The 22,921-nt window shown below is 46.8% G+C and overlaps 2 protein-coding genes across 6 annotated transcripts; both read right to left on the bottom strand.

Moving 5' to 3' along the window:
- Positions 1 to 1,431: 1,431 nt before the first annotated feature.
- Positions 1,432 to 5,013, bottom strand: LOC117183509 (protein patched-like). 5 transcript variants are annotated; one of them, XM_033377409.1, is made up of 6 exons: positions 4,866 to 5,013; positions 4,072 to 4,107; positions 3,612 to 3,983; positions 3,329 to 3,536; positions 3,001 to 3,272; positions 1,432 to 2,941 (listed from the first exon to the last, which is right to left on the bottom strand). In XM_033377409.1, exons 4-6 carry the CDS (start codon positions 3,441 to 3,443, stop codon positions 2,156 to 2,158), a joined length of 1,173 nt encoding a protein of 390 aa, XP_033233300.1. In that variant the 5' UTR covers positions 3,444 to 3,536; positions 3,612 to 3,983; positions 4,072 to 4,107; positions 4,866 to 5,013; the 3' UTR covers positions 1,432 to 2,155. The 5 variants fall into 5 exon arrangements, with proteins under 5 accessions (XP_033233300.1, XP_033233302.1, XP_033233301.1 ...); XM_033377411.1 differs by having other exon boundaries at positions 3,612 to 3,941; XM_033377410.1 differs by lacking the exon at positions 4,866 to 5,013 and adding an exon at positions 4,462 to 4,856.
- A 1,738-nt stretch (positions 5,014 to 6,751) lies between these two features.
- Positions 6,752 to 22,051, bottom strand: ptc (protein patched). Its single transcript, XM_001361482.4, has 6 exons — positions 21,029 to 22,051; positions 11,032 to 11,585; positions 9,003 to 10,953; positions 8,733 to 8,940; positions 8,405 to 8,676; positions 6,752 to 8,345 (listed from the first exon to the last, which is right to left on the bottom strand). Exons 1-6 carry the CDS (start codon positions 21,155 to 21,157, stop codon positions 7,560 to 7,562), a joined length of 3,900 nt encoding a protein of 1,299 aa, XP_001361519.1. The 5' UTR covers positions 21,158 to 22,051; the 3' UTR covers positions 6,752 to 7,559.
- Between the last annotated feature and the right edge of the window lie 870 nt (positions 22,052 to 22,921).

Here is a 22,921-nt window from a genome sequence, read left to right as displayed (position 1 = left end):
AGAAGACCACTAATTGCAAAATATCGTTTAAAATAGATACTGACCAGTTTCTGCATTAATTAGAGAATTGGATGACATATATTTTCGCAGTTCTATAACATCCATTTCCCCCAGGGTATGTGCATGGAATTAGCAACATGTTTGTGTATGGAATGAGACTCATTGTTGTCAATCGGGTATATGAGGTCCTTACCCGAGTCAAGTTCGGTTATCGATACTATCGGCTGGTTACGAGTGGTGCACGCCAAATCTAGCTTTTCTGAATGTGAGCGACAAGGATTTAAATGTTGTCAACCTTTTTTTCATATTTTAATTCATTGTTGAAATCTTTTATTTGTCCCAATGTATACCAGAAATGGCCTAAAGAACCTCATCATTTTTTAAGAGGAGAAATTCACTATCGATTCCCTGCGGATCTTTAATAAGTTGAGGAAATCTTTTTTACAGGTCATGAAAATTGGCCATTGACTATGTCTTCAGGGTTTAGGAATGAGAGAAGTTTAAAATCCTTCTCGTTAATAGGCAACCTTTTCTTTAATTGTATACTCAACTCGATCAAAAATTACTGTGCCCTTTGGAAAAGGACTTTTAACGTTTGTTTTTTTCTTTGTTCTAACATTATTCAATGGTTTTATATACAAGAAAAAGCATCAGCCACCATTGCAATGGTGATCCAATAGCTTTGTTAAGCTTGTTAATTTTCTTATTTTGTGATTGCCATTATGTATATCCAAGTGGTTCTCAGACATGAATCTCCAAAATCACTGGCGAACTATCATCCTATTCCTTGATTTTGATATTCAGCTAAACATTTCTCGCTAGCTAGGATCCTCAGCTCTGTTGACCGAGTTTTATTGTTGAATCAATTTTCTACAATATTAATTCATATTAAGTACCCTTTTTTTATTTTATTGAAACAAAAGTGAGTATTCCACAAAGAAAATATGTGAATGTCTCACAAGAAGAGAACATTTAAACGTCTTTCAATACCAGCGATTGGATAGTATAGATTTGCGCCTAAGTTTGAAAGTGAATGAGTGACAAGGAAAAATGTATAGACAAAGAACTTTTATTTGAAATGTGTTTGAATTTCTGCCGTTTTGGTGACACACAAGCTGGCTATCAGTTGCTCTTCAAGATATCGATATTTATAAATATCGCTAATCCGATAAGAGTGGCATGGTGTGTGACCTAGAGTGGGTCGCTATCCATCGGATTTCTGCAGAAGCAAGCAGTGTTTATTAAACTTGAACGCTTCAAGCAGTGAAACTACACTGTTATTGAAAGCAGTCCATTCAAAAATGAATTCAAATTCAAAAAATTTTAAATGAAGAAAACGGTACGGTTCGCTTTTAAAAAACTGTATAATATTTTATTTAAATGAAAGACAATCAGTCTTCGTGCAACAAATGTACATGGATAAATGCCGCGTTTAGAATAGTTCTTCCATTCTTATTCGTTGCCATTAATTGTTTTTCTCGTTTTTTTTTTGTTTTTCAATTATGTATTTATATTTTCATTTTATTTTGGTTGTAAGTACTGTTACGGGGGAGGGCTTTTTTTGTGGTTTTTGTTTTTTTGTGTCTGTTTGTAATTGTTATTTCTCGATTTAGTAATAGTACTTTCTTTTCTCTCGTTTCATTCGCTTCCATATAAGCGATACTATTTTGGTTCAAGTCCTTGTGGTTCTTTTTTGTATGTACATATTTAAACTAAATTATAGACTATAAATTACTAGTTTGTTTGTTTGTGTGTGTGTGTGGGTGTCGTGAATCTCGCTTTCAATTGTGCTGGTGTGTGTAAGTACAGTGTGTGCTTGTGTGTGTGTGTGTTATAATAAATATGTATCTCTATGTATAAGAAATGTCTTAAGAGCTAAATACATACATACAAAGCTGCTAGGCAGAGGAGTGGGTAGGGGTTCAGGGTAGAAGGTAGAGGGTAGACGGTAGAGTGGGGTAGTGGTGGCGGATAGGTAGAGGAGGTAGGAGGTTGTGGGGCATAGCAGCTGCTACATATAACGGAACACTTAACTCGCGGAAATTAACTAACATGCATACACATATACATACAATATATATATAGATATCTCGATTATACATATACAGTTAGAGTTACAGTTAAAGATACTGGCTAATGGCTACAGGAACTAGTGCTAACTCGTAAAGTTATAGCTGCGCACCGCCCGCCCGGGCGTGACCAGCTCCACCTTGATGTTGGCCGTGGCCGTCACCTTGGTGGTGTTGCTGTCCGAGTGCGTCGTCTCCACCGTCACCTCCGGCTGGACAACGATGCTCTGCAGTTCCGGCGGATACTGCTGCTGCTGCTGCTGTGCGGCCTTGTGGTAAGCGGGTGGTGGTGCTCCATACGAGGCGGGTCGCGATCCCCCGCCATGCTGATAGTTGCTGTTGTTGAAGTTATTCGTTGTCTGTGCCGGCGGCGGTGCGGGGGCACTCCAGTCGTTGTGCATCTGGATGGAGGAGTTGCTGGACTTCCAAGACTGCGGCTCCTCCGTAATGGTCGTCAGCGAGGGATCGTTGATGTTGACGTCCTTGTGGTAGTGGTGCGCCTTCTGGCAGTTGTTGCGCGACGACGAACGCGAGCCGTTCCCACTGAACGACTTGTTCGAACGCTTGCTGCTGCGCACGGGCAGCGGCGAGGGCGTGGATATCCTATCGGGATGCTCCAAGGGCACAAGCTCCGCCTCTGGCCCCAGCATGCTCAGCAGAATGGGGAAGACCACCAGACTGTTGCAGGCCCCCACGCAGAGGACCACGATCAGCAGGAAGCAGAAGTGGCGGATGACGAACTCGAAGGGGGACGTGGAGAGCATGAAAACGGCCACCCCAGAGGTGAGCATCCCATGCACCAGGGGACCCAATGACAGCTGCATGGCCAGATGGACGCGACGTTGACGATTGCCCAACGAAGTCATAAAGCCCTAAGGAAATGTCGAAGATTAGTCGAGGTTTTGAGCCGTGTTTTAGATTGGTGACTCACCAGGGAGATGTGCACATTGAAGCAGAGCATCATGCCCACGCTCAGTATGAGTATGACAGCGGGTATGGCCGATAGCTTGATGCCCAGCAAGGTCATGGCCCCAAAGATCTGGGCCAGCGAGGCCAAGACGCTGAGGATCACCAGCACGGCGGCCCAAACGGACAGCAGCAGCAGGGAGACCAGCACCAAGGCAGCCAGCAAGACACACGCCAGGATCATGGCCAGCGAGGAGCGTAACGTCATGTACTGCTCCCAGAAGATGAATGGAATGCCTGAAGATAGATCGGTTAGCTTACGGAAATATACTTTTTGAAGGGTTTGGACCTACCGGAGGGATAGTTGGGCAGACCAAAGCCCTCGAACTTAACGCTCAGGTCGCGTATGTGTCCGATCAGGGTCTTGATCTGCGAGGTGTCCGTCAGGCCGTGCAGATAGAAGGGCATCTGTGCGTAGACCAGGGGCAGGCTCTTGGGTATCTTCAGGTCGTACTCGTTGGGCGCATGATAATACTGACGCGGTTCCGGATAGAGTTTGCCCTGCAAAAACAAACAAAAGTACATCCAGGAGTTAGTAAATATTGCAGAGCAAATTAACGATCTAGATGGACCTACCTGAGAGGCTCCATAGGCGAAGACATCGTTGGTGGCCCAGGCAGAGAGATAGTTGTAGAAGGCCTTCGGATTGATGATGCCATCGCTGAAGACCAGCCGATTCGTCTTCACCAGCTCCTTGTCCACCGGATTGTCCACATGGCCCGTCTGCACGATCAGCTTGTACGCCAGGATGGCATCGCTGCTGGCATTCGGGTACCAAACCTCCTTGTTCAGTCGCCCGTCCCTGATCTCATCGTCGAAGATGCGCTGCAGATTGCAGATTCCTTAAAGAGTCTCATTAGACAAAGTGCACACGTCATTGATAAGGTGGCGTGACATTCGGAAAAACTATAAAAAGAGAAGTCACAGCCGGCGCAGAGGTGAAATAATCTAAGAGAGGTATGGAGGAAGAGAGACTTGTCAGCTGAGCCTCACTGGAGGAAAGCCACCTACGTCAGAATAAAACTCGGAAACTTACCTATGATTTTGTTCTCAGCTCTGGACAGAGGGAAAGCTGTCGGTTTGTTTTGGTGGGAGAGCGTTCGCACATGCAATGGAGATAAAATATAAATCAGCGATCGACGATTATATAAATTGACGTTTGCCAATAAGAACACGAACACACACACAGGCGATGGCGCTCCCGCTCACGCATAAACGTAATGCCGCATAAAATGTTGCGTTGGCGTTGGATTCTTGAAAACGCTTCTCTATATATGTATATATTTAGTGAGTGAATCGGTGGCCGCTTTTATCAAATGCGCTTTAAAGTGATCACAAAACTTTCGCAAAAAAACTTTCACAAACTGCACAATTACTGACAAACACTAGCGCACACACGTAGTATGTTTTAGTGCACGTTACTTACACAAACTCACACACTCCTAAGAAGCGCTTTTGAACTGCGTTTTAAGAATTTCGCTTGTATGTTAGTTACTTTGCCGTATTAATTTGGCGCCCGCATGAATCAAATTATTGGACTCTCTTTTCTGTACGACAACAACGACGCGTGCACAACCGTTTGCGTTTTGCGTTGGGCGGCGTTGGTTTTGGTTTTGATTCGAATTTTTCACCGCCGCTTGCTTTTGCCACGATATTATTTTCTCCTTCATGGTCGCGCTCTCTCGCACGCTCTCACCACCCAGCAGCGCTCACGTTTTTCTTTCATACGCTTCTGCGGCTCCTTTTTTCTTTTGTTTGTAATTGCGAGCTCAGAATGTGATTGATTTAGCAAATGTAATTAATTCTCTCAATGCATCGGCTATAACTTACTCTCATGATGTCGCTATCACGCGATTTCTGTTGATTTTTTATTGACACTTTTTTTGTTTAGCATTTGCATTAGAGATGGGCATCAGTTTTGACCGCGGACCAAAATATACCGTCTCATTTTGAAAATATACCGTAAATATACTGACGAATTGAAGTTATATTTTACATATTACTCGTTTTTTATCTTCCGTGGAATATAACAAATTAAATAGAACCCTCAGCGCTGCTCACTTAATTTTATCCAACTAATGCATCAATTTTCTACACAATTGGTTTTGACTAAACAAGATTTAAACAAAATAGGCCAACAAAAAAAACAGTCGCAATTTTGCTGGTATTTGCAGACTCATTTCTTGCCAACCAGAGTGTGGTCATTTGTATACCCTATTATAATATTATATAAAGATACTGTTTTCCAACCTGCTTTCAAACGTAATTAGTAAAGACCTTGTCTTAGATTGCATTTTTAAGGCTTATTCATGCATTTGATTAGGTTCTTGTATACAAATCCTGATCCCTGTACCGATTCTTTGTCTCTGTAAGAAGACCACTAATTGCAAAATATCGTTTAAAATAGATACTGACCAGTTTCTGCATTAATTAGAGAATTGGATGACATATATTTTCGCAGTTCTATAACATCCATTTCCCCCAGGGTATGTGCATGGAATTAGCAACATGTTTGTGTATGGAATGAGACTCATTGTTGTCAATCGGGTATATGAGGTCCTTACCCGAGTCAAGTTCGGTTATCGATACTATCGGCTGGTTACGAGTGGTGCACGCCAAATCTAGCTTTTCTGAATGTGAGCGACAAGGATTTAAATGTTGTCAACCTTTTTTTCATATTTTAATTCATTGTTGAAATCTTTTATTTGTCCCAATGTATACCAGAAATGGCCTAAAGAACCTCATCATTTTTTAAGAGGAGAAATTCACTATCGATTCCCTGCGGATCTTTAATAAGTTGAGGAAATCTTTTTTACAGGTCATGAAAATTGGCCATTGACTATGTCTTCAGGGTTTAGGAATGAGAGAAGTTTAAAATCCTTCTCGTTAATAGGCAACCTTTTCTTTAATTGTATACTCAACTCGATCAAAAATTACTGTGCCCTTTGGAAAAGGACTTTTAACGTTTGTTTTTTTCTTTGTTCTAACATTATTCAATGGTTTTATATACAAGAAAAAGCATCAGCCACCATTGCAATGGTGATCCAATAGCTTTGTTAAGCTTGTTAATTTTCTTATTTTGTGATTGCCATTATGTATATCCAAGTGGTTCTCAGACATGAATCTCCAAAATCACTGGCGAACTATCATCCTATTCCTTGATTTTGATATTCAGCTAAACATTTCTCGCTAGCTAGGATCCTCAGCTCTGTTGACCGAGTTTTATTGTTGAATCAATTTTCTACAATATTAATTCATATTAAGTACCCTTTTTTTATTTTATTGAAACAAAAGTGAGTATTCCACAAAGAAAATATGTGAATGTCTCACAAGAAGAGAACATTTAAACGTCTTTCAATACCAGCGATTGGATAGTATAGATTTGCGCCTAAGTTTGAAAGTGAATGAGTGACAAGGAAAAATGTATAGACAAAGAACTTTTATTTGAAATGTGTTTGAATTTCTGCCGTTTTGGTGACACACAAGCTGGCTATCAGTTGCTCTTCAAGATATCGATATTTATAAATATCGCTAATCCGATAAGAGTGGCATGGTGTGTGACCTAGAGTGGGTCGCTATCCATCGGATTTCTGCAGAAGCAAGCAGTGTTTATTAAACTTGAACGCTTCAAGCAGTGAAACTACACTGTTATTGAAAGCAGTCCATTCAAAAATGAATTCAAATTCAAAAAATTTTAAATGAAGAAAACGGTACGGTTCGCTTTTAAAAAACTGTATAATATTTTATTTAAATGAAAGACAATCAGTCTTCGTGCAACAAATGTACATGGATAAATGCCGCGTTTAGAATAGTTCTTCCATTCTTATTCGTTGCCATTAATTGTTTTTCTCGTTTTTTTTTTGTTTTTCAATTATGTATTTATATTTTCATTTTATTTTGGTTGTAAGTACTGTTACGGGGGAGGGCTTTTTTTGTGGTTTTTGTTTTTTTGTGTCTGTTTGTAATTGTTATTTCTCGATTTAGTAATAGTACTTTCTTTTCTCTCGTTTCATTCGCTTCCATATAAGCGATACTATTTTGGTTCAAGTCCTTGTGGTTCTTTTTTGTATGTACATATTTAAACTAAATTATAGACTATAAATTACTAGTTTGTTTGTTTGTGTGTGTGTGTGGGTGTCGTGAATCTCGCTTTCAATTGTGCTGGTGTGTGTAAGTAGTGTGTGCTTGTGTGTGTGTGTGTTATAATAAATATGTATCTCTATGTATAAGAAATGTCTTAAGAGCTAAATACATACATACAAAGCTGCTAGGCAGAGGAGTGGGTAGGGGTTCAGGGTAGAAGGTAGAGGGTAGACGGTAGAGTGGGGTAGTGGTGGCGGATAGGTAGAGGAGGTAGGAGGTTGTGGGGCATAGCAGCTGCTACATATAACGGAACACTTAACTCGCGGAAATTAACTAACATGCATACACATATACATACAATATATATATAGATATCTCGATTATACATATACAGTTAGAGTTACAGTTAAAGATACTGGCTAATGGCTACAGGAACTAGTGCTAACTCGTAAAGTTATAGCTGCGCACCGCCCGCCCGGGCGTGACCAGCTCCACCTTGATGTTGGCCGTGGCCGTCACCTTGGTGGTGTTGCTGTCCGAGTGCGTCGTCTCCACCGTCACCTCCGGCTGGACAACGATGCTCTGCAGTTCCGGCGGATACTGCTGCTGCTGCTGCTGTGCGGCCTTGTGGTAAGCGGGTGGTGGTGCTCCATACGAGGCGGGTCGCGATCCCCCGCCATGCTGATAGTTGCTGTTGTTGAAGTTATTCGTTGTCTGTGCCGGCGGCGGTGCGGGGGCACTCCAGTCGTTGTGCATCTGGATGGAGGAGTTGCTGGACTTCCAAGACTGCGGCTCCTCCGTAATGGTCGTCAGCGAGGGATCGTTGATGTTGACGTCCTTGTGGTAGTGGTGCGCCTTCTGGCAGTTGTTGCGCGACGACGAACGCGAGCCGTTCCCACTGAACGACTTGTTCGAACGCTTGCTGCTGCGCACGGGCAGCGGCGAGGGCGTGGATATCCTATCGGGATGCTCCAAGGGCACAAGCTCCGCCTCTGGCCCCAGCATGCTCAGCAGAATGGGGAAGACCACCAGACTGTTGCAGGCCCCCACGCAGAGGACCACGATCAGCAGGAAGCAGAAGTGGCGGATGACGAACTCGAAGGGGGACGTGGAGAGCATGAAAACGGCCACCCCAGAGGTGAGCATCCCATGCACCAGGGGACCCAATGACAGCTGCATGGCCAGATGGACGCGACGTTGACGATTGCCCAACGAAGTCATAAAGCCCTAAGGAAATGTCGAAGATTAGTCGAGGTTTTGAGCCGTGTTTTAGATTGGTGACTCACCAGGGAGATGTGCACATTGAAGCAGAGCATCATGCCCACGCTCAGTATGAGTATGACAGCGGGTATGGCCGATAGCTTGATGCCCAGCAAGGTCATGGCCCCAAAGATCTGGGCCAGCGAGGCCAAGACGCTGAGGATCACCAGCACGGCGGCCCAAACGGACAGCAGCAGCAGGGAGACCAGCACCAAGGCAGCCAGCAAGACACACGCCAGGATCATGGCCAGCGAGGAGCGTAACGTCATGTACTGCTCCCAGAAGATGAATGGAATGCCTGAAGATAGATCGGTTAGCTTACGGAAATATACTTTTTGAAGGGTTTGGACCTACCGGAGGGATAGTTGGGCAGACCAAAGCCCTCGAACTTAACGCTCAGGTCGCGTATGTGTCCGATCAGGGTCTTGATCTGCGAGGTGTCCGTCAGGCCGTGCAGATAGAAGGGCATCTGTGCGTAGACCAGGGGCAGGCTCTTGGGTATCTTCAGGTCGTACTCGTTGGGCGCATGATAATACTGACGCGGTTCTGGATAGAGTTTGCCCTGCAAAATCAAATAAAGTTAGTAAATCTTGCAGAGCAAATTAACGATCTAGATGGGCCTACCTGAGAGGCTCCATAGGCGAAGACATCGTTGGTGGCCCAGGCAGAGAGATAGTTGTAGAAGGCCTTCGGATTGATGATGCCATCGCTGAAGACCAGCCGATTCGTCTTCACCAGCTCCTTGTCCACCGGATTGTCCACATGGCCCGTCTGCACGATCAGCTTGTACGCCAGGATGGCATCGCTGCTGGCATTCGGGTACCACACCTCCTTGTTCAGTCGCCCGTCCCGGATCTCATCGTCGAAGATGCGCTGCAGATTGCTAAGCCAGTCGCGGAACAGCAGCAGCCAGAAGTCCGGCAGGCCCCCGTTATCGTTCTTGATCACATGCGGGACTCGGACGAATGCGTCGTGGTAGTCCCTCAGGAGCTGCTGCTGCGTGGGGTACTCGAAATTGCCTTGCGTCACCGCGTACATGCTGTAAAAGCCGAAGAGGCGCGTCTGCGCGTCGAGGAACTTGTGCTCGTTGCTGTGCTTTGGCACCAGGTCGATGATGTCCAGGCCATCCTGCAGCTTGGTGGAGGCGTACAGACTGAAGATCAGCGCCACCAGGAAGCCCATCACGGCCAGAAATTTCACCCAGCTGCGCATCAGGAAGGGCGTGTAGTACTCGAAGGCGAAGCTGGACAGCGAGAAGGACGGCAGGGAGTTGCTGCTGCTGCTTTTGCTGCTGGCAGAGGGGACGCCGCTGGCGTGCTGCTCCAGAAGGGGGTTCTGGGATGGTGGCTGGGGAGGCAGACCCACGCGGTTGTTGTTGCAGTTCTTCACGTGCCGTGCTCCCCGCAGGCTGTTGTTGTTGTTCATCGGCATCACTTTGGACTGCTCCTTCCACACGGGAAAGCAGCAGCAGAAAATGTCCGCCCGTCCGGCTGTGCGCCGCCGCAGATCCAAGGAGATCATGGCCGGGAAGACCAGCAGAGCCGCCGCCAGATTGAAGCACATCACGATGGCCGCCTGCAGGCAGAAGACCTTCAGCGCAGGCACTGGAATGAAGGCGGCCGCGAAGAAGGATCCGGCCGTGCTGCAGGCGCTGAACAGGATGCTGGGACCGACCTTCTTCAGGATCAGCTTGGTCTGCTCCTTGCGATTGCTTTCCGCATACGCCGCCGTCAGCATAAAGATGTGGTCCACTCCGAGACCCAGGGCCAGGAACGGCACCACCTGGGTGCTGGCCGCATTGAAGACGATCCCCATCAGGGCACACAGTCCCAGGCCAGCCGCCGTGCTAAAGCACATGAGCAGGACACCAGCAACACCCACGCTGCTCTGGCCCCGAACAGGATCCCGCCAGCGGAGGAGCGTGCAAAAGGCGTAAAGGACGGTGACGGCGACGCCGATAACGATGCTCAGGGCACTCGGATGCGAGAACTTGGCCAGGATGTCGTCCAGGGCGGCCGAGCTGAACACGTAGATGTCGTAGTTGGCCGCAATGCGGGACTGTTTGCGCAGGAGGAGCTCCACCTCGCGGGAGAAGTTCCGCTGCCAGGCATTCAGCACCTCGGCGGCCTTCTCCTGGGTCCAGCCGATGTGGTGCACCTTGTAATTGTCCTCCCACTGGTCGTACATCTCCTTCTCGGTCATCAGCTGCACCACCGTCTGCAGGGCCTGGGCCTTCTTCAGGTGCCCGCTGCGATTCCGCTGCGCCCCGCCCACAATCAGCTGCTCCGGCCAGTGCATGTGCTTGGCCGCATAGCCGTAGCACCCGCCCGACAGTATCGCCCCCACATCTGGCGGCGTGGTGCTGTTCTTGTTCGGGGCCGTCTCCGGGCAACTGGGATTCAGCGGATTGAGGCAGGGCTTCTCCATGTAGCCGCTGCCGATGGCCGCTCGTTTCAGGTACTGCTCGACGGTCTCGAAGTCGAAGCTGATCTTCTGGTCGGACATCTGCTGCTTCATGAACTGCATCACCGACGCGGGGTTCAGGGTGCTCCACATGAGGCGCTGATTGAGGCCACTGTGAGGAGGGCAGAATATCGAGGGGCAGGATTAGGTAACTGGAGGAGGGATGTTACGATTTCTAAGGATTACTCACGGTATATTCACGGGAAACTCCGGTCCCAGCAGCTGGCTGCCCTCCCAGAAGCAATCCAACGGCGTGATGATCGAGCACGGTATCAAATGCTTTAGTATCTGCTCGATGTAGTAGTGCCCCTCGAAGGTGGGCGTCGTCGGGGAGTTGCACATGTCTCGCAGTCCCCACTCGGCGTCGTACATGTGCACCTTGACGGCGGTGGCCTTGACCAGCACCTCGAGGTGGGAGAGCAACGCCTGCGGATGCAGCACCGAGGCATTCGGATCGTGGGCCGTCTGGATGAGCAGCTGATGCGTGGAGGACTCGTCCTCGCCGATGGTCTTCTGCGTGTATGCCAGCTCCGATTCGAGGCGGCCGCCCTCCTGTATCCAGAGCTGGTGCACCTTCGAGTGAATCTGGGCGCTCTTCAGGCCCACACAGAAGGTGCTCAGCACCAGGATGGCCACGAATAGCACCTTGCCCGCATGCTTCTGCACAGAGCTGCCGAGCGTTTCGAGGTGGGACTGGAATACTGAACGCAGATAGATGGCCGTCCGGCTGCCACGCGCTTTACCCTGCAACAGAATGGAACGGAACAGAACGGAATTAGTTTCCATGGATCAGATCTTGTCGAATTCGTCGTTTCCCTTTCGGTGGATGCCATAAATAACGCATTAAAATTATAACGAAACAGCGTGTGGCCCCGGCACAGCCATATAATTTATTTGTGTGTTTCTCGTGGCATCTGCGACCGACCACAGAGGGAGCAGAGCAGCGTCCCGATGAAGCCATCATCATCATCATTCCCATTCCCATTCCCAATTCCCGGCCTGGCCCGGCGGGCCCAACCCAACCCAACATCCAGCCGCAGCAGACCTACAAAAACAACACAAGACGCCGCTGTCGCCGACGACGTTGCCAGGCCGAAAAAAATACAAGAAAAGAAAAAGAAGCGAACCTATAATCGCCTGCTTGGGCAATTGGATCGATCGACTAGGGGCCTGGCTTTCTGGCTTTCTGGCTTTCCCTCTCTCCTCCGCTCAATTCGTGTCTGTTGCAGCGCTGCACGAAAATTGAGGCACCCCGTTCCCAAAAAATAATAATAATGAGGCGCGCGCTAACGCTAACGTCTCAATCGAAGTTTGAGTCGAACAATCATAAAAACAGTGGGTCAAGGCTGACAAAAACTGCATTTAAATATTCCCTAAAGTACATTTTTGTGTACTCCAAAGAATTAATGATATGAAAAACTAAATTGTATTCCATATTGATCCTATGCTAAATTGTCATTACAATTGCCACACAAATCAAATCCATCCAGACCCACTGTGCACACAAAGGCACACCCAGAGCTCGCAGGAACAGAACAGAACGGAACGCATTCCACACAAAACGAGCCCGAGACCGAGAAACTTCTCGAAGTTTAGCTCTCTTCTTTGGGGCCGCAGTTTATCGCTTTTCACAGATTTTTCTCCAGCCAGAACTCAGTTGAAGTGCAGTCAGGTTGTAGGTAAAAGAAAGGCCGTCATTGATAGCCGTGGCTTTAGATGCCCTTACATATGGAGTCTCCTAATGGCCAAGAGAGCCATACAATGGAGAGGTATTACTATTCTTTGAAAGAGTATGCGAAAGATGAGTGAAAAGCGGGAGAGCCTGGTGGGCAGTGGAAAGGAGAGAAGGAGCCACCTTAGAGTGCCTTTGTTGTTGGCGTTTTGAGCATTTTACGACTACCGTTAAGATAGAGCAGGAGTCACCCATAAATAATCCACGCTTAATGTCTTTGTTTGCTCTCCCCCTCCCACTCCATCCTCTCCGCCAGAGTGGGAGAGACGGCACTTCCTGCCGACGCCACTGCCGCTGCTTGTTTATGCAAGATTGTCCGCTGCACTTCCGCAAAGAGAAAGAGAGATAGGGAGACAGAGAGAGAGAGCACATCAAACGCTGCGCGTTCGACTTTGTCGCCATTAATTAAGTCATTGGCGGCGAATCCCCTTTGAGAGACTCCGAGACTGCCACTGCGCCGCCTGTGGCGACCTGTTCGTGGAAATTTTCCATAATGTTGTGTATGCTCCTCGCCGCTCCCTTTCCATTCAGCTGCTGCTTAGGTGCAAGCGAGAGTGAGGCAAACAAAAGAAGAGGCAACACAGTATTCTAGGAATTTGTCCGTCTCTCAATCTGCCGCCGCCCCTTCGGAGGGGAGGTATAACATTGTTGCAGTGGGCCCCGAGGGGGCAGCCACAGCTAAAAATAAACATAATCTAGATTTGGCCAGGTATTCATTCCAGTGCCTCTCAAACTGTGCGATTTGTTGAGACATCAGCCTGGTCGCTTACTGTTAACGCTTGTCAGCCAGCACTCTCTGTCCCTCTCGCTCTGCATCTGCAACACCCCTGCTTGCCCTGCTTGCACTGTGTGTGTGTGACACATATCATCAATCTTGTTGTTGCTGTTTTTCCTCTTCTGGATCTGCGTGCCGCTGCGGCACACACCCCCCGAGGCTGCCACTGAGGCTCGTTGTGAGGAAATGTGTCACACATTGATTTATGATCATGGCTCTTTTTCCTGAAACTGTTCCTTTGTAGTGCTCTCTCCCTCCTGGAAACGTCTTCATTAGAAATGCGCACACACCAGCCTTCGTAATCCCGCCGGACTAAGACCCCAGACGAGCTTAGGCCTCGGATCCCATGACCAATCGCTCAGAAGGAGAAACAGAGATGCGCAGAGAGAGAGAGAGAGATGCAGCGGTGCAGGTGCAGGTACTGAAGAATAGGGTACCACTTGGGATGGAAGAATAACGATGGTTTCGAAACTATGTAGCCCTGGGGTATTTATATTGATCTGTAGACGATAGTATTCCTCCCTATTCTCTATAGTTTCAAAGTTCTATTAAATTTAAGAAAAAAACAAAGTAATTATAAGTTTCCTAAAATACAAATTTCCAATCAGCCGTCAATCAATCAAAAGAACCGACACATCATCCACCATCAAATCAAATTTCCCCTGGGCGGTGCCGGTCGGCTGGCCGGCCCCCCCACAGAGCTTGACTACTTAATTACACGGCCCCGATTCGGCAGGGCTAGGAAACCTCTCCACAAAATGTGAATACAAAAACTTTTCCATGCCGTTTGGAAATCTAAAATCCACTTGAGCGGGATATGGCGCGTCAAGCCATAAAATATGAGCGCACCCAGTTATGCCGCAATAAAAATCGAATGCAAAACAGCAAAAAAAAAGAAAGAAAAAAAAACAGAGTTTTTAGCATAAAATGAAATTCAATATGGCAGACCACCCAAAGGCAAAAGGCAATGAATATGAATATGAATATGAATACGAATAGTGGTGAATGAATGTCTCTATAGAGCACCATATGTGTGGTATATGTATATGGAGAATCTCTGCCATTGTCGAACCAAATTTATGGGCAACAGTTTGTCCGAAGAAAGGAAAGAAATTACAGGGAAACTTTGAAGCCCGCACCTGCTTTTCGGCGACAGCGCAGCTTTTGGATGGATGGACAAAGGATGGACGGATGGGATCGGATCTGCTCGATATATGGGAACCCTTGTGTGTGTGTGTGTGTGTGTGTGATCCAGCTTTCCCATGTTTCTCACGTAAACGTGTGCCATAAAACTTGTAGCTACCATTAAAGTTATATGCCACTTGATAACGTTTTGGAATACGAAATCCCCGACATTGCCCCATACATTTCCGATCTTCTCGCTTACGTCTCTGTATATTTTATGGTCTTTTTCTCTTGAGTATCTGTGTGTTTTGTTGTATCTCTTTCCTTTAGGCATTTAAATGGAGCTCTGTGTGCTTTTATTTTCACATGCCATTCACACAGCTGCGGCAGCTGTCAAACGTAATGGGAGAAGAAATGAAAACTGCGTCACTGGGATGAAAGACGCTATTTAAAGACTATTTTTAGTGTGAGGGGGGGGTCCACAGGGTCGAGTGTGGTGCCCAGAGCTGTGTGGAGTTTTTACAAGACGGAAATTTGTGGAATCCATTCGTCCCACTGTGCCAGCTAATTTATCTTTCTCCGCTCTCCACAAGGACCACACACCCAGAAAATTGCCAACAACGAAATAGACTTTTGCCTTTTGGCACTTCGCGTGGCGGAAAGTAAATTGAATTTGCGGCAATTAAAAGAGAGGCACAACTAAATGTGAAACCGTTGAATGCAAATTATCGCCTGCCGCCGATTTATGGCGCCCCCAAAACGTGACTAGCAAGCTGTTTGCCGCATTTATTTCCATTTCATGCTCTTCTTCAGGTTTTTTTTTTTTTTTTTTGGAGACCGAAACCAAAAATTTGCATGCCCATAAAATGGAATCGTTAAAAAAAGGTTTGAAGGTCATTGGAGCAGTGCCTTTCAGAGCAGGGGAGAGAGGGAGAGCGACTGAGCCACTGAGGTGAGAGGTAAGCCGAGGCAGAATTTTTACAGTTATGTAGCTCCAGCCAGCAGTGCCAGGTGCAAGGGAGTAACAGGGACGGCGAGAGTGACGACCACCAGCTGTCGCGGCCTGAAATGGAGAGGGGCCAAGGATCATGCAAAAGCTCTTCTGCTACAGTCTCTCGAAGAAGTATTGAAACAACTCCAGTTTCAATTTTATATGGAAATAATTTCCACCTGCCTAACAAGTCGCTGTAACAATTTTATTTTCTTGATTATTTCCAGACGAACCTCGAAAACCCAACAGCCCCGGGGCTACCTTTTCGGCCTACCTGGCCGATTCATCTGTCCTCGCTGTCGTCACAGGTACACACACACGCACTACTCGTCCGTCCGTCCGTCCGTCCGCACAGTGGAGTGGTGGTGGAGTGGAGGCTTCGCTGCCGTCCGCACCGGACCGCTCTGTCTGTCCGTTAACTGCTTTTTTAGTGAATTCCGTGATTATTGCTTGAATGTTTCTTTCCGGTATTCGGGCCCCCTCTCTTCCACTCACTCACTCGCTCTCTCGCATTCTCTGTTTCTGTTTCTGTCTCTCCCTGGCCAGTGTCACTGTGTGTCTCGTCTGCTTCTTCTTGTACCTTTTTGTGTACCTTTTTTCGTTGTTACTTTTGGTCATAAGGTTCGGCTCGGATCGGATCGGTTCGTCTCTTCTCCTCTCTCCTCTGCTCTCCTCGTCTCGTCTTGTTTCGTTTTCGAGCCCGGGCTCGGACCGGGCCGCGTGCTGTGTGGTCGAGTTAATGTCTTCATAATTCTTCTGATTTTTCTTCTCTCTTTTGTTGGTGCTGTTATGTCTTGCTTCGTTCGTTGCTCGTTCGTGTGGGCCGGCAGACAGACGACTGATGAAGACAATAACAGTTTTATGTGCGGCCGCTTCGAACCCCACCCCCCTCCAGGGAGCACACCTTTGCCTTTGCCTTTGCTTTTGCCTTTGGCCTGCACGAACCGAACCTGGCCCTAATGAAGCCCAAGCTGTGGCCGAGTACATATCGTTTTTTCCGTCTTTTATTTTGAGAGTTCCAGTTCCCCGCGCCAGCTGCAGATGCCACGCACACGAACATCTCTATAGAGGTGTGTGATCTCTCTCTCTCTCTCTCTCTGTGTGTGAGTGTGTGTTTCGGGGGCCTCGATTCGCTTGATGAAGCTGTCAATCGTTGGGATCCCCGCGTGTGGGTGTTATGTGGGCCATTGGGTATGGCTCTCTGTCTCCGGGGTTAAAAGCGAGGCGAAGCAGGATCGATAAGCTGATAATGGGTCATGGGATTACGTAAAAAGAGAGAGGGAGCGATACAGCGCGGTGGTATTTATGAATGGAAGAACGTTATGCATAAGCTAAAACGCTGAAATCCGATTAAATATTTACAATTTATCGAAAGGACCTCACCAATATAAATTATAGAGTAATAGAATAAATTCGATTTATTCCTATACAGGGAGTTCTTCTATCTTTCCTTTGTAGAGAGATACCCTTTCGTATATCCCATTCTTGGAGAGTCATGTTCTGTTCGAAGGGTCCGGCCGTACAGAGAATCTGCATTTCTTGGAAGGAGTGAACATTTCTAGGCGTAGACTTCTTTTCCACGGTCCTTATCTTGTTTTGCTTTCAACACGCCCAGCATGTCGAATTACCGTTAACTTGTTAAGCACTTCCTCCCTGCGTCGGTCCCTATCGCAGTGTCGTGTCCCACTCGTGGAGTAACCGTAAGCCGGAAATGCTTGTAGGCGTGAGATATCTTCATCGACATTGTCGTCGGGACCGGCCTTCTGGGAAGCAAGCGACGCATCGATGGATCTATTCCACCCCTGCTGAAAGGGAATGGAATGGCAATTTATGCAGGTATCTCTCCATCCATCCCTCTCCATCTCTCTCTTTCCCTCTCTATGTGTGTGTCACTCCTCAAGGGAGTTTGCCCAAGGATTACTCTCCACTCCACTCTACTCTCGCCACTTGAGATCCCGACTCACCCTCGCTTTTGCTTTCGGTTCACTCCCTTTGATCTTTACTGGCTCTTCTTCACTTTTTTTTTTAGTATGTCGTATTTATAAATACTTTTGGTATATTTTGTATTTTGTATCCCCATGATACGAGTATCTCCCCCATGGAAATATCATATAATAAATATTGATCGAAAGTGTGACAATGATTTATTTGCCTTACACCTTCCCCACGCTCGAAATCTTATCTGGGAGATAACAATCTGGAAATTATAATATTTGACTTACGGTCTCTGAAAGTCAATAGACAATGCTATCTGCCAGAGGTTGAGGTCTTGATTAAATATGTGTTTTACCTACATGGTGGCTTGAGTAAGGTTGGAAGACACAGGATAAGGAAGTTATCTTTGCTTGGTTCTGAGATAGTTAAAAGCCTTCAGTCCTGTGGTATATTCTGTATATTTTCTCTCTCCCGCTATTTGCAAGTAAACAAAGGCCTTCCCCTACATCTTTCGTACGTCCGATGTTTATCCAATCCATTAGGATCCGCTGCCTGATTGACAATTTCAGAGTTTGTGCCACTGAGCTACTGGTTTTGGTTTTCTTCTTTCGTTTTGGCCATGTTAATTTGAGAAATGTTTGCCCATTGTCCGTGCGTGTCTGTGTGTGTGTGTGGATGCCACAAATATTTGTGTTTGTGTTTGTTTTTCATGGACAGTTGTGAAAAGAGTGCGACGAATGGAATGGAAGGGGGCAATGGACGGTGGAGAGTGGACAGCGGCGGATATCGCGGCATGACTAAACAAATTTATTGCCTACTGCCAGCAGCGGCAGCAACGTGAAGACTTCTTCAAAATGCCGCCAATGTTTCCCAACTTCCTGTGCAAAGTGTGTATCTCTCTCTTTCTGTCTCTCTCTCTCTCTCTCTCTCTCTCGGTGTGTGTTTGCCTCACAATTGGCACAGCGCAAAATGACGAAGGGGGGAGGTAGGCAGAGGAGCCGCGACAAGCGATTTCATTCATGAATTTATACGTATCTCATAGATACACCGAGCGTACATGGCCTGCATCGATAGTGCGGCATTGCCTTAAATGAGAATTCAGTTTGGTTTAAATATCGAGGGACAGGCCAAACGGATACAGTAGAGACCTAACCAAAGCGGATTTAAGCGAATTTTAGGGAACTTTTTATAGATCAGTCCAATAATCAATCTATGGAATTTTATCGTATTATGTTTCCATTGATTCATGAACCTCTAAACTGACAAACTTGATTCCTCAGCCGTAGCAGCTCTTGAGTAGAGCATCTTTTTTTTACGGTCGGCTTCATTTGGCATTCAGATCATGTGAGGAAACGTCATCCCCTCAGAGCCCGCCAGACAGCGAAAGACCCCAGACCTCCCAGTAGCGCAACAAAACTGGATAAAATAAATAAAAATAATAATAATGATCACGTTGAGTAATTTGCATAGTCCCCAAAAAAAGTAAACGCACTTTGGCAGCGTTGTTGCTTTTGTTGTTGGTTGGACGTGTGTGTTCGCCCGGTTCGTTAGACAATTTTAATGTCTTAATATATTTCGTTAAATTGAGTCATTAAAATAAATCGCCATGGACGGTGCCCGATGTCGATGACGACGTCGGCGCCATCACGATCGATCGTTTGCTGCAACTTTCCAGAAGAGTTCAGGGCAGGAGAAGACCACGTTACAACAGAACCCCAAGAGACTTTACGAGAAATAATTGAGATACAGAGAGAGAAGACAGAAAGCACCAAGTTGCAGGAAGAGATCGAGAAGAGGCAACCGCAAAACAACAACAGAGCAAGACACGCCACGCCACGCGGAGCAGCAGCAGCAGCAGCAGGAACCGGAGGAGACCAGCAACATCGACAACAACCATGATGAAGACATCAAGTTGTAACAAGGAGGGAAGTCTATCTTGGCGGGGTCGAATCGTTTTATACCCTTCCCAGATCGCTCAATCTTCCGGCAACTAAGCGATGGCGCAGCAGATGATTGAGTGATATAGTGATCCGATCAAAGCACTGCAAAAAGGCTTTGCCAGCGAGCGAGAGAGAGCCCAAAGAGAAGAAGCGAGAAATTTTGGGGACGGCCGAGCGCAGTTTTACCAACACTGGAGTGCTGCAGCAACAATAAACCGCGTGCGTCAGTGAAATTTTGTATTCGGTATTTTTTTGTGCCTTTGGGCCACCCGTATCGAACCACCTCGCTCGCCTGCCTGCCCCTTCTACATTTGCACCAGCCGCAACAACAAACAAAAATGCTTTTTGCTTTTGGCACTGATTGTTTACAGTTCTCTTTCGGGTTTAGCAATTGAGATATAGCGATCTTTGCATACCCTTTCTCCGGCTGCCTGCTGATACTTGATTAGCCCGTCCTGCATTACGTCACGCGTCTTTCTAATCAGTCCGCCAAGGAGTGAGAGCATTCCCGACAAGAGCCATGCCACAACCACAACGCATTCCATTCGAAAGAGCATCTGCAGCGGGTGGTGGGACAGAGAGAGCGAGGGAGAGACAGCAGCAGCACGTACGAAACGACTCGACTCTCGCGGAGAGCTCTGAGCAGAGCAGAGCCCGTGCCCACCCATGTTGGGGCTGACTGAGGCTGCGGTTGCTCACACACACACACACACACACACACATTTAAACAAACAGCATTGTTGTTTATGATTATACCCTTGCGGTAGGTATCCCAACTTCGAGCAGATGTTTGAAACGCAGAGAATGAAGCAGTACGAAAAGCATATAGTAAATGCGAGTATGAATATTTTTTGGATCGTATCACTGTCGATATTTTATGTTTGCTAATCGCTCCGAAAGGGTATCAAGGGCTTCGGCACACCCAGCTAAACCTCCTTTCTTGTTTTCATGTTGCGGCTTCCAAAGCTTTTTGCCTTTTTGGAAGGCTGCTGTTGTTGTTGCTGCTGCTGCTGCTGCTGATGTTGCTATTGCTTTCCCTTGGGTCTCCTGCTGCCACACGGACCTGGTCGTTGCTGTTTTTGGCGCTAGCTGCAGTTGCAGTTTCTGTTTCGTTACTTCTTTTGCGGTCAGACCCCACTCTGCTGCACAGTAGCGCCAAAGTAATGAAGTTGTCTGTGGATATGTCTGTCCGTCCGAATCCAGATCTTGAGCCCTGCTGTGTGTGGCAGCCCAGAGAGTGGAAATAGTCATTTTGGATCTGACATGAGTGGATTTCTGTGTGTCAAAAGGATTGGCTTTGAACATATTGTAATGCCTGCTAACAGATACCAGATTTAATGGCGTAGAAAAGTCTTTTTATAGAACTAAATCCTCCACGCTCTTTAGCCATAAAAAAATACATTTGCATATAAGCCGATTGCCAGCATATTTCGCATAGATTTTGGCTAATCACTGTAATTAATAGACTGACTTGTCTGGGGAACAGCTCAATTAACCAGAGGGCGAGCAAACCTGATCAAAAGAAAACGAAACAAGGCGAAATGAAACAAAACGAAAAATATTGCGAGAGATATTGGCAATAAAATTTATTGGGGACTGTCTCCACGGCTTAATGGCCGCATTAAGCAAAAGTTACACGGCGAATGGGTCTGTTTTTTTCTCTGTTTTTGCTTGATTTTGACCACTTACCTTATCAATTTGATCGAGCGCCACTTGGGCATCCACCCAGCTGGTCCGTATGTACAGATCCGAGAATAATTTCTCATCGACCACGTCGCCGTGGGTGTCCGGTACGCGGGGTAGGCTGTCCCTGTCCATGGCTGGCGTATCTTTAGCTGTTTTAGCGCTAACACGGGCGGTGGAGTGCTGCCAATCTCTCTCGCTTTCGATATACAGTGCCTGCTGTCTGTCTGCGACCTGAGGTGTAGACAGATACAGTGCGTGCTGTGGAATTGTCTTCGCTTCTTTATTTGATTAGTTTTCCTTGTGTTTTAGTAATTTGTTCGGCTGCATTTTGGCCCGCACACTGCATTCCCTCTAAAACAGAGTGGTTCTCTCTCTCTCTCTGTATTTATCTGTTCTCTCTCGGGCTGTGTATCTCTGGCCTCTCTTTTGTGTTGTTTGGTTTTGTTGTGATTGCTGGCTTCGTTGCTCGAATCTTTTTTCGACTCGGATTTTGGTTAGATCGAGTATCGGGTTTATTTTCTTCACTCACGGCCGGACATTTGGGCACAATTTGTTGGGAAATTCGGTGAATTTTTCACACATCATTTACACATGGAAAAGCAAGCGCGAACGCGACAAACGGACGCCTCACGTTTTTCTTTGCAGCTCGTTTTCTTTGCTTCGCTCTCTCTCTCTGTATTTCTCTTCTCTGCTTTGCTCTTCATATACACTTACACACACATACACTTTGCGCACGTAGCCAGACGACGGTTTCGATTCGTTTTGGATTTTTGTTGCTGTGGCATTTAATTCATGGATTCGTTTCGTTTTTCGTTAATTTTGAACATTTCCTCTTCTGAGCTGATGTGATACTCTGATCTATCTTTTGCTGTTGCTGGTATATACCACACACTGGAGGAGAGGTCTGCTCTGCACACACAACCGTTTCGTTTGGGGATCGCGAGCGTTTTGAGAGATGTATCTCTCAGATGCGGCACGCCAGAAGGCAGGCAGGCCAACAACTTTATTATGCGAGCGAGACAGTGCTCTCGCTCTCTTTTTCTCTCTGCCTCTCTGGAACTGTCTGCGGCCATTTTGGTTCGGACACGGTATATTTATCATCAGGGTAGGACGGCTCAGAAAGCGGCTTTGCTGTGCCTGGCACACAACTTAGGCTCCTGGAGGAGAGCGATGGCAGGCCATACCCCTCTATTATTTTACCACGGGTCTGGGAATGCTTACTGCGAGGGTAGATCGAGAGATTTTTAATCGTCTTGAGGAATATCGGATGGTATTGAACGATATTCATGATATCGGCTGAACGTCTATTGTAAACTGTTTTATTAGTTCAATTTAAAGAGAAAACTGGATAAAATTATATTTTAAATCGGCAAAGAAGCATCTTACTATGATCTGCCTGTTCAGAAGAGAGAACTCGGTATAGTTTTAATGTTGCTTGCAGTCGGTCATGGCCATATCAACTCGGATTTTCATGCTAATCATGAATATATGCACCCCACTGATAAAACTGAGCAGAGGCAAAGCTGAGAGGCAGGGCGCCTGCTCGCTAATTTCTATTGTTGGTGGTTTTTGTTGTTGCCACGACCACCCAAAAGGCTTTTTGATTGTTGTTGTAGCAGACCACCCAAAAATATATTTGCTGCCGTTGTTGTTGTTGTTGTTGTTGCCTTCATTAAACTCAACGACCGGCGTTGTGGGTGGTCGCAGCCTTAGCCCGACCGCGTTTCCTCTCTGCTGGCCTGTTGCTGCGGCCTTCAGCGTCGACGTTGGCGCTGGGCAGCATTTATTGTCTGTAACTTTTTTGTGTGTATTAGTGGGGAGCGCGTGCGTGGCAGGCTTTGGCGCTGGCTGCGTGAACTGTTGGCAAATTTGTTAACTTCGTCTTGCAGTTGTTGT

The sequence above is a fragment of the Drosophila pseudoobscura genome, chromosome 3, assembly GCF_009870125.1.
Source record: "Drosophila pseudoobscura strain MV-25-SWS-2005 chromosome 3, UCI_Dpse_MV25, whole genome shotgun sequence".
In the NCBI taxonomy this organism is placed as follows: domain Eukaryota; kingdom Metazoa; phylum Arthropoda; class Insecta; order Diptera; family Drosophilidae; genus Drosophila; species Drosophila pseudoobscura.
This window is presented reverse-complemented; position numbering and strand designations above follow the sequence as displayed.

Excerpts from the sequence above, each read along its gene's own strand:
- LOC117183509 (XM_033377409.1), bottom strand. The coding sequence starts at position 3,443 with ATGCCCTTCTATCTGCACGGCCTGACGGACACCTCGCAGATCAAGACC. Across the intron at positions 3,273-3,328 it reads TCTGCCCAACTATCCCTCCG|GCATTCCATTCATCTTCTGG; the intron begins GTAGGTCCAAAC and ends ATCTATCTTCAG. Across the intron at positions 2,942-3,000 it reads TCAATGTGCACATCTCCCTG|GGCTTTATGACTTCGTTGGG; the intron begins GTGAGTCACCAA and ends ACATTTCCTTAG.
- ptc (XM_001361482.4), bottom strand. The coding sequence starts at position 21,157 with ATGGACAGGGACAGCCTACCCCGCGTACCGGACACCCACGGCGACGTG. Across the intron at positions 8,941-9,002 it reads TCGCCTATGGAGCCTCTCAG|GGCAAACTCTATCCAGAACC; the intron begins GTAGGCCCATCT and ends TTGATTTTGCAG. Across the intron at positions 8,677-8,732 it reads TCTGCCCAACTATCCCTCCG|GCATTCCATTCATCTTCTGG; the intron begins GTAGGTCCAAAC and ends ATCTATCTTCAG.